The 15,242-nt window shown below is 35.6% G+C and overlaps 1 protein-coding gene across 2 annotated transcripts in view; it reads right to left on the bottom strand.

Moving 5' to 3' along the window:
* EYA2 (EYA transcriptional coactivator and phosphatase 2) overlaps nt 1–10,427 on the bottom strand; it is a 74,249-nt gene extending 63,822 nt beyond the window's left edge. For both annotated transcript variants that reach the window (XM_058177263.1, XM_058177264.1), the window contains exons 1-3: nt 10,369–10,427; nt 5,499–5,547; nt 2,653–2,795 (exon numbers count right to left, since the gene is read on the bottom strand). In XM_058177263.1, the coding sequence (XP_058033246.1) occupies nt 2,653–2,755 (103 nt within the window). In that variant the 5' untranslated portion in view covers nt 2,756–2,795; nt 5,499–5,547; nt 10,369–10,427. The remainder of the gene's footprint in view (nt 1–2,652; nt 2,796–5,498; nt 5,548–10,368) is intronic.
* Between the last annotated feature and the right edge of the window lie 4,815 nt (nt 10,428–15,242).

Genomic DNA, 15,242 nt, shown 5'->3' with positions numbered 1-15,242 from the left:
ATGGCTAATAACACCACTTTCTTTTGGAGTTTCAAGATAATCATATTCCACTGCTGGAATGGCCTGGGAAGAGCCCAGACTTTAACTCAATTGAAAATCTATGGAGCCGACTAAAGAAACTTGTTAATCAGAAGCGACCCAGCAATAAAACCCAGTTAATAGAAGCAATCATTCAATCTTGGTTTCACATTATAACAGCTGCAGAACTAAAAGACTTGGTTCACTCCATGAAAAGATGTTGTAAAGCTGTAATTCATTCTAAAGGTTACCCCACTAAGTATTAACTGATGTGATAATTTTTGTATATCTCGTTTTTTCAACGTTTCACTTTTCTTCTTTATACTGTAACTGCTATTCTAATAGCAAATCCTTCATAAAAGTTATGCATTACATTCTTGATTAAATTATCTTTCCATTGATATATAATTTTATGGTACTACTCCAAAAAAAGTGGTGTTATCAGCTAATTTTAGAAAATACACTTTTCCCAAAAAGTTTCCACAATTTTGGCCATTATAGTAGAGTATATGTCTACTCATACGTAAGCTTCATGAGAAGAGAGTACAGAATTTCGAGTATAAGGGATTAAATCTGTCAAATGCTTGCATAAAAAAGCATTGGCAGATTACAAAATATTCTATGTTTGAACCTCTCTCATGGCCAAGTATTACATTTTATTCCATGCTTGATTATAAAAAGAATACAATGTCACATGGGTCATAAAATACATTTAATAATTAACTTTCTCTTAGCACTGTTCAGTTGTAATACCAGCTCTTTATTTCTATTCTTTTAAACTACGTATATATGAATACTGACCTAGAACGTTGAAGAACTGATTAAGGGCAACTGCTGTGAAAAATTACAAAATCTTTAAAGGATGACTAAAAAAACCCTAAATGCGTGTAATATTATTAATTAAGAAGCAATGCAATGGGTTAGAACATGTAGTAATCCATTTTGAATTTCTGGAATCTGATATTGCTACCTATAATTTACCACAAAACCTGTCATGCCAAAATAAACTGAAACTGAACTGGGCTGGCAATTTAAATTTAGATTCAGTATCAGGAAACTTTTTATGGTCTAGGTCCTGGAACAGTCGATAATATGAACATGCTGACTTATGCTGTGTGATTCATTCAGTCGGTATATGCCTACAATCACTTTAGGTTGGTGAAGAAGAATAACATATTCAGAGTTACTTGCATATACATAAGAAATTGAATGGATCAATGTAGTTATTTGCACAGTCCAACCGTTGCACCAGTTATTTTACTTTAAGTCACATATTATGCTCTTTACGTTCTTGAGAAGTTTGCATGTCATGAACCAGAAGTTCTTAGAAAACTAATAAATAAAAAGATCTTTCCAACTTGAAAATATTACTTACTTTTTTTTTTTTTTTATTCAAAAAGTTTTACAAAATTTTTTTCCCCCTTTCCCCCCCCTCCCCCCTCCCTTCGCAACCCCTCCCCACGACTTCCCGGAACGAGCACAAGGTATAGTTAAAATAAAACAAACATATGCTAAAAATTTTCATCCCAACTTAATTATACCCTACAATCATCAATTCTAACTTCCCAAAAGCAATAAGAAATAATACATCCTAATCATTCAAAAACAGTCTGATAACTCTTAGTCTGATATCTACGTTGAATATAGTCAATCCATTTTTTCCATTCCTTTAAGTATCTTTCTTGCGTATTGTCTTTCAAAAAGGCTGATATCTTCGCCATCTCAGCCAAATTGGCAACTTTCAATATCCATTCTTCTATTGTTGGTAAAATATTACTTACTTGATGACTGTTTAATAAAAAGAATCATGGCTCAATAGGGCAATTTGGAGCTGCTTAAAATATCAATCAATCAATCAATCAATCAATCAGAATAGAGCTGGAAGAGACTTTGGAGGTTCAAGCAGGAGACCCTATACCATTTCAGATAAGTGGCTTTTTAAAAAAATCTCCAGTGATGAAGCACTCACAACTTCTGAAGGCAAATTTAGACAGAAGCTCAAAGCAAGTACCCATTCTCTGCAACTTTGCTACAAGGGAAATAGGCAAATGTAAAATATAATAGAGCTTTGAGTGGAGGGGTCAGAACTGTTCCCAATTTTCTACTGGATTGGTACTAGTATTGGCAACAATATTGCATAAATAATATCTTAAAACAGACAAAATGTCACCCTGGTGTCATGAATTGGTGAGCAGCTTAGCTGCTGAATCTTGCATCAACTAAAGCAGGATTTTTCAAACTGGGTTGTGTGGAATTCTAGGTTTCCATGGGAACTTGATGGAGACCCATAAGAAACAAAGGGAAAAAATCAAATAACTCCAATATATAAATTAGCATGCATACATTACAACAATCACAAGTTTTGTTTTATTACCAATTTTATATCAGTCAATTAATTGTTGTGAGAACATTGTATGATAAATCCTGAATTAAACCGTTCAGATACTCTTCTGAGATAGCCCACTCAATAGCATACTGCAGTAATCTTTTGGTTTTCCAATTTAAGTCGTCGATGCAGTTAGACTTACCGACTTGATGAAGTTTAGTTATATCTATCCAGATACTTGTAAATCAAATTGAAAAGCAAACAATTAAGAAAGTCGAGTTTTTCTTATTAACCAGTGCACTACTTACAATAGGAAGGAATTCCATATGGTTGTCCAGGGGGTGGATACGCAGTATAAGCAGCGGTTTGCTGGATGCCTGCACTGTACTGAGTCTGCCCATAAGTAGCCATTGTTGCAAAGGATGGAACTGTTACTATATGGGGATAATGTCTAATCAAGAAAGAAAGAAAAAACATTTACATCAGTTGATCACTTTCGGCAATGACTATGAGATGACATGAATAATTAAGGCATTCATTGGAAACGAAAAATAGCTTTTCCTCCCTCAAATAATTTATCTATAAAATGGAAGCATTTATATTCTCTGTAAAAATAGCAATGGAGAGTTAAGAGGGTTTTTTTATTTAATCTAATTTTCTGTTTGGGAAAGGGTGTTATTTTAAATTCATGGTTATTTTTAATTTTATTTATTTATTTATTTAGTTATTTTTAATGTTATTTTAAATTCATGTACCTATGATTATCATTAAGTGCTGTATCATTAAGTGTTAATTTTGTACCCTATGACCATCATTTGTGTTGTAAATGTTGTACCTCGATGAAGGTGTCTTGTCTTTTATGTATAACTGAGAGCATATGCAGCAAGACAAATTCCTTGTGTCCAATCACACTTGGTCAATAAAAATTCTATTCTATTCTATTCTCTGGGTAAACATTTGATGTTTGGTATTATACCTGTAATTCTATTTTACAACCCTGAAATTGTCAGATCCATATTTTGCACTGTAGTTTTGGGCCAATCTCAGAGGCAGCCCTATTACAATAATAATAATAATAATAATAATAATAATAATAATAATAATAATAATAATAATAATAATAATAATAATAATAATAATAATAATAATAATAATAATTTAATTTGTGTACCACCCTTTTCCTGAAGGACTCAGGGCGGTGAACAGGCAGATAAAATAAAAACGATACATTTCAATAAAAACAATATTTAAAAAACTTATTCCAATAGCCTAAATTTAAAATACAATACAAAATATAAAATAAACCCCAATAAAATCCATATTTAAAACCCTATTAAGCCAGTCCTGCTCGAAAGAATAGATATGTTTTAAGCTCGCGGCGAAAGGTCCGGAGGTCTGGAAGTTGTCGAAGTCCTGGGGGAAGCTCATTCCAGAGGGTAGGTGCCCCCACAGAGAAGGCTCTCCCCCTGGGGGTCGCCAGCCTGCACTGTTTGGCTGACGGCACCCTGAGGAGGCCCTCTCTATGAGAGCGTACCGGCCGGTGGGAGGCATGTGGTAACAGAAGGCGGTCCCGAAGATATCCCGGTCCTATGCCATGGAGCGCTTTAAAGGTGGTAACCAACACCTTGAAGTGCACTCGGAAAACCACAGGTAGCCAGTGCAGCCTGCGCAGGATCGGTGTTATATGGGAGCCACGAGTGGCTCCCTCTATCACCCGCGCGGCTGCATTCTGAACTAACTGAAGTCTCCGGGTGCACCTCAAGGGGAGCCCCATGTAGAGAGCGTTACAGTAGTCCAGGCGAGAAGTGACGAGGGCGTGAGTGACCGTGCACAATCCATCGAAGTAATTCAGATTTCCAATTTTAGAAAGTATTGTGATTGGAACATCAATCAAAACTGTCCAAAAGGCACTTGGTGCCATAAAGACCATATAATAGTGATGGTTATAGGATTACCACCACCTATTAGCAATATTTTGGTTTTGTCCGACAGTGCTTCGGTCTAATAGTCATTACCATAAGTGATAGAATTCTATCAAAAACAAAGACACATAAAGCTGTACATAAGAGGAAAAAAATGCATGCCATAAGGATCCTGATGGTAATGCCCTTCATACTCTTAATGATTTCATGCAGTAATTCACTATCAATTTTAAACAGAAGATGAAATTGATGTATGCTAAAGTCAAAGCACATGGAGTTGCCTTCTAAAAACAACCAATTACAGAATGGAACTCCTACAGAGCAATTGTGTCATGACCTATCCAGAAAAAGACAGCTGGTTCAATTATATCAAAGCTACTGAGAGGTCAAAAAAAAATAAAATCAGCAAGATAACATTCCTTTACTTCTCTCGCAGAGGAGTCCACTCTGCCACAACCAGCTCTGATCCTTGACCAAAATGGATTCAGAAAAATCAGTTTCTTTCAAAGAGCATAGATTTGGTCAGTCGGTAAATGCTGAAAGCTTAACACTGACTTGTAAACGGAGATGTCCAAATCAGTAGTTGTAATACTACTGCATCCTTTAAGAAAGTTTGGACCAACCCCTCTCATAAAAATGATTAGGAGCAACAACATTTGTGTGACTAATCTATGAAACCCTGAAATGAAACTTGGGTACATTTAATTCAATAATGGAATAAGTTTGCTAAATAATCTGAATTGGTTTAAACCCATGATAGATGACATTATATTTTGTACTTACATACTCTTCTACAACTTAATGCCTATTACATATGCCAGACTGCAATTCCCCCTAATTTCCAGCATACATAATCAAACTATAATGAGATTAAAAATTCTGGGGATTTTTAGCCCAACATATTGAACAATCAGCAGATAAAGGAAGACCTCTTGGCAATGAAGGCAAAATGCTTCTTGTGTGATAATATTTGATGTGATATGTGGATATTACCAAAATAATAATTTGATTTCAGAATTTCTCTGTCTCTGTGTGTACGTGTGTATCTATCTATGCTCATACTGATTAGCATCAATTTATCATTTCTACTCAGAATTAATTTCAGAGAAATCAGAGGAAATGTGTTAAGAAAATGTACTTCAGTTCACAGTGGAATATTTCTATAACTGGCTGACAACCCCTAAAAACAAATGTTTTATTCTGACAGCAACCATTCAATATAGCTTTCTTACTTGGTAGTGTATAGATGAAAAGAATATTGAGGTGCAGATTTCTGGTTGCCTGTAAAACAAAATTCGCACAGTTAACGCCATCAACTGTATTAATGCCAATGAAATAATAATCTGTTCATTGCTTGCCAAGATCTTTGAATAATTGCAGTACAAGAATAATAATCACATCCATAATTGTTCTCAAGGTTATGGGCTAAGTTAATATAATATATCTGGACCCAGCTAAAAAAGTATCAGTATTTAAATGAGAGACAATGGATAAGTGCACTGTTCTTTAAAGGGGAAATATTAATGGCAAACATTTAAGTCACTTAGGTAAATCATTTAGTAAAATGAAGAAACAAAGTCACCAGCATTCTCAAAGAGTTCTCAAACCATTGGAATTTACTTATCTCACAAGGGCTTGAAAGTATCCATCTACGGTCTACAAGAGTCTGGCAGGACAAAATTCAGAGCCATCAGCAAACACACTGAACAATTCTTAACATACCTAAATTATTCAACATCTTTTTTTGGCATTTCTACCTTAACCATTCAAAAAACTGAACAATTCAGATATATTGTTGTAAGATAAAATGGATGAGAGGCCTTTAGTCATTTGTTTACAGTTTTATTTCAAAAAATTAGGTAGTTTGAATTCAATTTTTCAGTTCTAATTTGAAGAGACCTTATGGCCACCATAGACAAAGCACTCATGTATTGTACCAACCTATGGTCAAGACAGTATCTAGTTACCCTTTGCTGTATCCACCAAGTACTTTGTATCGATACATAAAGAAGATTTGTCATTCATAAATCTACATTCATTTTCTGGGTACCATAGAAGATGTCACTCTTGTAGTACTACATATGAAGGCTCTTTTCTTACATTGTCAGCAGCCAAATTAATTGCCAAAATCTAGATGGAATTGTTTGCTTGTTTCTTTTTTCTTCTTATATATATATAGAATAGAATAGAATAGAATTTTATTGGCCAAGTGTGATTGGACACACAAGGAATTTGTCTTGGTGCATATGCTCTCAGTGTACATAAAAGAAAAGATACGTTCATCAAGGTACAACATTTACAACACAATTGATGATCAATATATCAATATAAATCATAAGGATTGCCAGCAACAAGTTATAGTCATACAGTCATAAGTGGAAAGAGATTGGTGATGGGAACTATGAAACGATTAATAGTAGTGCAGATTCAGTAAATAGTCTGACAGTGTTGAGGGAATTATTTGTTTAGCAGAGTGATGGCCTTCGGGGAAAAACTGTTCTTGTGTCTAGTTGTTCTGGTGTGCAGTGCTCTATAACGTCGTTTTGAGGGTAGGAGTTGAAACAGTTTATGTCCAGGATGCGAGGGATCTGCAAATATTTTCACGGCCCTCTTCTTGATTCGTGCAGTATACAGGTCCTCAATGGAAGGCAAGTTGGTAGCAATTATTTTTTCTGCAGTTCTAATTATCCTCTGAAGTCTGTGTTTTTCTTGTTGGGTTGCAGAACCGAACCAGACAGTTATAGAGGTGCAAATGACAGACTCAATAATTCCTCTGTAGAATTGGATCAGCAGCTCCTTGGGCAGTTTGAGCTTACTGAGTTGGCGCAGAAAGAACATTCTTTGTTGTCCTTTTTAATGATGTTTTGATGTTAGCTGTCCATTTGAGATCTTGCGATATGATAGAACCCAGAAATTTGAAGGTTTCTACTGTTGATACTGTGTTGTCAAGTATTGTGAGAGGTGGAAGTATGGAAGGGTTTTCCTAAAGTCTACCACCATTTCTACGGTTTTGAGTGTGTTCAGTTCCAGATTGTTTTGGTTGCACCACAAGGCTAGTCGTTCGACCTCTCGTCTACATGGATTCGTCATTGTCTCGAATGAGACCAATCACTGTTGTGTCATCTGCGAACTTCAGTAGCTTAACAAATGGATCATTGGAGATGCAGTCATTGGTATACAGAGAAAGAGAAGTGGGAGAGCACACAGCCTTGGGGGCCCTGTGCTAATTGTACAGGTATTTGATGTGATCTTGCTTAGCTTCACCTGCTGCTTCCTGTTTGTTAGGAAGCTTGTGATCCACTTACAAGTCTGTTCCGGTACCTGTAGCTGGTTTAGCTTAGTTAGAAGAATGTCTGGAATGATGGTATTGAATGCTGAACTAAAGTCTACAAAAAGGACCCTTGCATAGGTCTTTGGAGACTCAAGATGTTGTAGGATGTAGTGCAGAGCCATATTAACAGCATCATCTGTTGATCTATTTGCTCGGTATGCAAATTGCAAGGGGTCTAAGAGCGGATTCGTGATGGTTTTCAGGTAGGAAAGCACTAGCCTTTCAAAGGTTTTCATGACTATAGATGTTAGAGCAACTGGTCTGTAGTCATTCAGTTCCTTGATGGTGGGCTTCTTCGGCACTGGGATGATGGTAGAGCGTTTGAAGCGTTTGATATATGCTTATACTTCCTTATATTACCTCATATATCTGTTTATATACTATATAATCTTTTTATGTGATGCTTATATATATTGTTGTGACAAAATAAATAAAATAAATAAAATAATAAACAAATAATTTTTTAAAATAATTTCTAATTTCCAGTTTAGGCACAGATAGGATAGCATTGTTGTCATCATTGTTGTCATCTGTATATATGGGTTGTGGTTTTGTCATAAAACAAGATGGGTCTCTCAAAACTGTTAAGTTCTTGGGAAAAGCTTCAATACGTATTCATAATAGTTAAACACACTGTGACCACATAGGGCTCTTAGTTTTCAACCACTCTCAGAATAATCCCAAACATAAAAAGCAGGGGGTGGGAATAAGCTGCCTTCCCCTCTCCTCTCTTTTGTTTCCCAAACAAAACAAGTCTCTAGTCCTCATGAGTGAAGACCTATTTGAAAATGTGTTGCTAATTTTTTTTTAAAATGGCACAAAACAATAAGACAACTATTTAAACTTTTAAATTGTTTGGGGTAAGGCTTTAACATTCTCAGCTATCTCACTTCTCTTATCAAAAATTTTCTTTGCAAATAATTGAAGTAACTGTAAATACGTATCTAAAAATACAAAAAATTCTGCTTTTGATTAAGGCTGATGATGATGATTCCTGTTTTTTTTTTCCTTTTTCTTGCAAGGTCAACTCAAACTACCAATCTAAATGTCAAGACTATTTTCACTGGCAAAGCACAATGTATAATTTCCATTTGCCAGTCTGATTGTGGATATTCATTCTTGAAAAATCCCTTGTTGATCAATTATATGTGTTGCAATGTAAAAATGATGATCTCTCAGATTATTACATGGGTTTGCTTCACTTTTCTCATGTCTTGCTATCTTTCTTCTGAAAGCAGAGGATAGTTGAAATAAACTGGTGATTGTTTTGCCAAAGCAGCAAACAAAAACAAAACATAAAGAGAGCTGGATTCCTAAGCAACTCGTAGCTCCACTACAGTACAGTCATGTTCTCAACTGGAGTTTTAAATTGGACCGTTTACTTTCTTCAAAATGCTAATTAACTAACTGATAATGGATATTCCATTTACAGTAGCCTCCCATTTACAAGCTCCCTTTGTTTTGCGAATATTAAATTAATAAGAATGAGCTTAATAAGGTAAATTAGCATTTTGATATATTTAACACTGATATAAAGAATCTCATTAACATGAACCGTTTTCTACTTTCTCCAGATATTTCCTTTTAATTATTCCACCATTTAATATTTGTTTCTGGATCTCTGTTTTAACTATAACCAATCTCTTTCCTTCAGTCTAGGGGACACAAATTCAACCAACTATTTTTTAAGGTTTCTTTTTGCTCTAAATTACTTTCCCCTGTCTGCCAACAAATACCTAATTTATAAGTACTGGGATGAAAACTTGTATTCTCTCACTAGCTAATTTTGAACATATTGATGTTTCCTTTTTTGAAAAAGGAAACAAAATAAAAATAACTGAAAAGTTCTTTGGAATTTCAGATTTCCAAATATTATTTTAAACCTACTATTTTTTTTAAAAAAAAAGCCACTTGTAATAGATGCCAATTATGAAAGTTTAGATTACTGTTTTTTCATTTCAATAATATTATCTCACTGATGGTACAAATATATTTTCTCTAAGACACCTTTTCTTTTTGATGCCATAACAAAATAATTCTAACTTCTATTGCACTTATAAATCCAAGGGATTGAAATAGATTGAAAAATCAATCTGGAAGCTAGATGACTAGTTCATCTGGAAATATTTACTTTCCATTCTATCCAGTGAGATTTACTCATGCAAAGCAGCAATCCATGCCATGTTGCCAGTATTAAAAGTACATCTATCGATGATCCAGGATTTCCAATTAATGGCTGAGTGGTGCACAATTATGGAAATTGAATAAGGGTACAATTGTAGTCTCATCAGGTAAAATAGCTTTGGACTTTCTATTTTGGGAAAGGATAACACATAATATTGTAGAAGTCATGACAGCAATTTACAAGACAATGTCTGCTCAAAATTATACATATTTTCAAACCTACAAGTAAGATTGTGATCCAGGGTTTCTGTCAAATATATTATGGTTGCAGGATTAGACATATTTGCATGCCAAGAGTTAATCATTCTACTTAATAAGCTAGGGGCTTCTGTCATCTCCCTTTCAATAGGCAGATAGCTGGACTTTTAATTCCAACAAACAATAGCTAGAACTGTACTAGCAAAAACTAGTCCAGCCACATCGTTTGCCAATAATTTAAAAAACAGATTTAACATTCCATCTTCTTTTCCTACCCCCATTATTTTTTCATACTGTCCAAGTGAAGAGAGAAAATGGGAACTGGGGTAAGTAAGGCAGATAAATTTCCATTGCCTAGCCTCAAATGCCAAAAGAATGTGTCTTAATACCTGCCAAGCATGAAACTTCAGACCGCAGTTTGGAAGGAAGATCGTGTGTATGAATGTGTGTGTCTGTGAGTGTGAAAGAAAGAAAATGAAAAGTAATTATAACACTGTCAGCTTTGGATTCCTGATCTTTCAAAAAGCCACATTGGTAAGAGCAGCATCAGCATATCTTACAACAGGCAGGAATGATTCAAAAGACCACTGTACTATCGTTTCCTCTGTCCATACCACCTCTAAATTATGCACGACCAAAACCAGTGACAGTGAATGAAAAGATTTCATTTCCTAATGGGTTTCTATGAATGTGACTAAAATCCAAACACATTCAACATTTTAGAATATTCACATGCGTGGGATAAACTGAAGCAAATTAACTGTATTTTATGTATGTATTTACCTGCAAATGTTTAACAGTCAAAGTTGATTATGTATACTCATATGGTAAATACAAAAACCTTCAGCAAGAGAACCGAAACTGGAGAAACTTGGAATAATGTTTAAGGCATTCTCTGAAGCTTCCCCAAATAAAAATTACGGACAATATTTAAAGCAGGGAAGACTGGAAATTAAAGTACTATTCTTTTTAGAGACTGCTGGAGCATACAAAGCCCAAGGCCAAAATCAGAGAAACCAACAGTAAATGCATTCTTAAAATCTGCTACTTTTCTAACATCAGATAATAACTAAAATAACCTTTGAGCTAATGTTGACATTAGGAATGCAAAGCAAATACTATGAGAGGCTTTCAGTTACTCATAGCAGGCATATATCACTCTGCACGCTCGAAGAGGTATTTCGTGTTTTTAAAAAGAGATCCAAAGTTCAACACAAGCGTACATGAGTAGCTTCAAATGAAGGAACTATCTATTTCTTAACTTAGACTCCTGCAGCAATTCTGCCCCATCGCAAAATTAATCCATTTTTGGTGGATCTCTTTATTTTTGCATTGTTGGTTTCACAAGTCTTCACTGCAGTCATACAGATACACCCAATTTGAGCAGTACAGGAAAATATGGATTCCCCCTCCATCCCATCCCATCCCACCCCTCCCCCCACCCCCCACCCTGCTGTATCCCATCCCATCTAATGTTCTGTTTTACAGCTGTACAGAGCAGATTGCACCATTTGTTAGACCTGTCGTCACTCTAGATCCCCTGGGGCTGCAACATTAAGGCAAAAGCATGACTGTGCTTTTAGAAGAGTGCTCCCCAGCAGTGCAAGGGAGCAGAACTTGGGAGCTGACAGCTGCGAAGTGGGAAGGGGAGGAGAGAAACTTCAAAAGGTTTCTACGGCTACTAATGGATTAAAAGCATATGGAAGGTTCCAAGTAGGGCCTGAACCAGCTCACCTTTTGATTTACCCTTGTGGGCCTTTGTTCAGCTACCTAAGATGCAGATGACTACCTAGGCTCTGAGATAAAGATACAGCATTCAACCGTCGAAAGGTAACAGATGGCATGGCAATGACCATAGGGAATGATGAGGGGGGAGAGCAAGTTGCTGAGGTTAAAGTCACTGACTTAAGGGATGCAGAATATGAGAGTGGCTCACCTAACCTATAGAAGGAAGCCTCTGCTTTCTAATATATATAACAGGGGAAGTTGTTGTGTCTTCTGTAGCATATGGCTTGATCTGTAATGGACACAGTACGGCCGTTTAATATTCCTTCCTCAATAGTCAGGAAACCAGCCTTGGAGACACTCTGCCAGCAAAGTTAATATTGAACTAGAAGGATCGATGGCCTGGCTTGATAAATGGCAACACCCTAAGATGTGATAATGTTAATTATGTCGGCACTTGTGAAAGCCCACCATTAAGACATTTTCATTTAGGGTAAAACAAATCTCAACCAGCAAATGCTCAGTCTTACATATTGGAAAAAAGAATCCTATCAACAAGTACAAACTGGATGGTCATTACCTTACTGATGACCCTTGCCCTGTCAAAGATCTTGGAGTTCTCATATCAAATGACCTTAATGCCAAAGCCCACTGCAATACATAGCAAAAAAGGCTCTAAGAGTTGTAAACCTAATTTTACGCAGCTTCTTTTCCAAAAACTCTACACTACTAACTAGAGCATACAAAACATTTGCCAGACCTATTCTTGAATACAGCTCATCCGTCTGGAACCCATACCACATCTCTGACATAAATACAATAGAACGAGTCCAGAAATATTTTACTAGAAGAGTTCTTCGCTCCTCTGAAAACAACAAAATACCTTATACCACCAGGCTTGAAATCCTGGGATTAGAAAACTTACAACTCGGTCAACTTCGACATAACCTGTGTTTAACACACAAAATCATCTATTGCAATATCCTTCCTGTAAAACACTACTTCAGCTTCAATTGCAATATTACAAGAGCAAAAAATAGATTCAAGCTTAATGTCAACCGCTTCAAACTTGATTGCAGAAAATATGACTTCTGTAACAGAGTTGTTAATGCCTGGAACTCATTACCTGACTCCATAGTCTCTACTCAAAATTCCAAAATCTTCAACCAAAAACTGTCTACTATTGACCTCACCCCATTCCTAAGAAGACTATAAGGGGCGTGCATAAGAGCACAAAAGTGCCTATCGTTCCTGTCCTATTGTTCCCTTCATTATATCAAATTAATACAGTTGATGCATATTTTTTTACTTATATATATATATATTTTCTTCAAGATATGTTGTTTATTTATGACAATGTTTGTGTATACTGTTGTGACAAAATGAAATTAAAAAAAAAAGAGTTAACTTCTATGTCTGTTCTTGCATCTCATGCTTAAGCCTGGTCAAGCATCTGTTTACGAGAAAAGAGGAGAACTGAATTTTGGACTGCAGGCTAGAAAGCGGCTCTTAATCCCACTCTTCCTTATTCTGCTGCCCTTCCCCTTCACAAAAGCTCCTGCTTATGTTCAGAAATATAGATTTTGAAGGTAACGGCCATGCTTCCAAGTTTTCAAAGAAGAATTTAACATAATCAACAACTAAGGGCCTCTGGTGGCTCAACAGGCTAATGCAGCCTGTTATTAACAGCAACTGCCTGCAATATTGCAGGTTCAAGTCCCACTAGGCCCAAGGTTGACTCAGTCTTCCATCCTTTATAAGGTAGGTAAAATGAGGACCCAGATTGTTGGGGGCAATAAGTTGACTTTGTATATAGTATACAAATAGATGAAGACTATTGCCTGACATAGTGTAAGCCGCCCTGAGTCTTCGGAGAAGGGCGGGATATAAATGCAAATAAAATAAATAAATAAATATATATATATATATATAAAAAAAACTTATCCTATATAAAAATAATCTCCAATGCATTCATCACTTGCAGCCTATAATTGTACAAAACTCCAAATGGATTATAGTTCTATCCTCATCCACTGAATCCACAGGCATATAATGTAATTAAAGTCACTAAGTAGCAATGTAATTCAAGAAAGGAGTATTAAAATGCCCCCAGAGTCTACCTCCAATTATGTTTTTTGATTGGTACTTAATCAGGCATGCTGTCATGTGTGTTGAGAACACAACTGTTTATAAGCGCCCTGAAATCAGATTCTAATTTAAAACTGATAGATCTGGTATTAAAATTTCCCCCAACCTCTCTGGGAATTATGGGGACAGATGTCCAACATATATGTGAGGCACCAGAATAGAGAAAGTTGCATTAGCAGAACTTAACACAATAACGTTAAACACTTCAATGGAGTAAAGTGACTCAAAATATGAACTTTCATGATTTAAGTTGCTGTGAAAATTAACAATGAACAGTTACATAAAATGTAAAGTGGTAGATATGAGTATATCCCTTTGCGAACAATTATGTTTGTAGTTAATTGAATTCAGATGCACTCTGCTATCTAGTTTCAGTTAGATTCATTAAGCTACATAATTTATATGCAAGTACAAAATAATTAGCCTTTGGCTCTAGAATACTGCCTAGAAATACCCTGTTCCCAGGTCACACAGAGCCAACAACAGAACTGGAAATTAAACTCCAAAGCCCCTAACTCTGTGTTTTCCCAAACATTATTTCTTTAAATACTACAAAACTTTGTGAGATTAGTAAATATATTGTGGTACCATTATTAAAGGTTGGCCTATGTTATTTACCAAAAAAGTAATGTATATATAATACATACATACATAGATATACATAGATATATACATACCAAGGGTGAAATGCTACCAGATCGGACTGGATCGCGTGATCCGGTAGTGATCGCAGCCAGTAATTCAGCGATCTGGTAGCGATGGCAGAGCAAAGCTCTGCCCACCCACCCGGGTGTCATTACTTCCTGGTTTTAACCACTCCCGAGCTGGTAAGGAAGGTAAGTAGATATATATATATATATATATATATATATATATATATATATATATATATATATATATATATATATATATATATATATAATCTTGTGTTTATATACCGAAAAATACAACTTGTTAAAAAGGTACAGAAAGAAAACAAAAAGAATTTATACTGTATGTTAAAAACTGATCTCTGCTCAAAGATACTAATGAATGAACCAAAAGCATCTATTCAAGGTTAAGGAGAAGTCAGAGTGATGTAAGTAGCATCATAATATCATGACACAAGCCCTGCCTCTTTTCTATATGTGTTGTAACATATACACATTTCTAAAAGGGAGGACTTGCACATGTGCTGATAAAAACAGTGAGAACTGGTAGATTGTGCAGGAATGAATTTTACAACACTATAGACAACATCACAATGAAATATTCTAAATTTTTTTTGCTATCTCCAGAGTTGGTGAAAGATACAAGTGAATCAGCTGTCTTTGACCTAATAGTAACCAACAGAGAAGTTTTAGCAACTAAAGTAAAAAGTACCGCAGCAAAAATATTGGGTGAAGTGACC

This window comes from Ahaetulla prasina, chromosome 3 (genome assembly GCF_028640845.1).
Source record: "Ahaetulla prasina isolate Xishuangbanna chromosome 3, ASM2864084v1, whole genome shotgun sequence".
NCBI classification, from domain to species: Eukaryota; Metazoa; Chordata; class Lepidosauria; order Squamata; family Colubridae; genus Ahaetulla; species Ahaetulla prasina.
The sequence above is the reverse complement of the archived record's forward strand: the minus strand, read 5'-3'. Positions and strand labels throughout refer to the sequence as shown.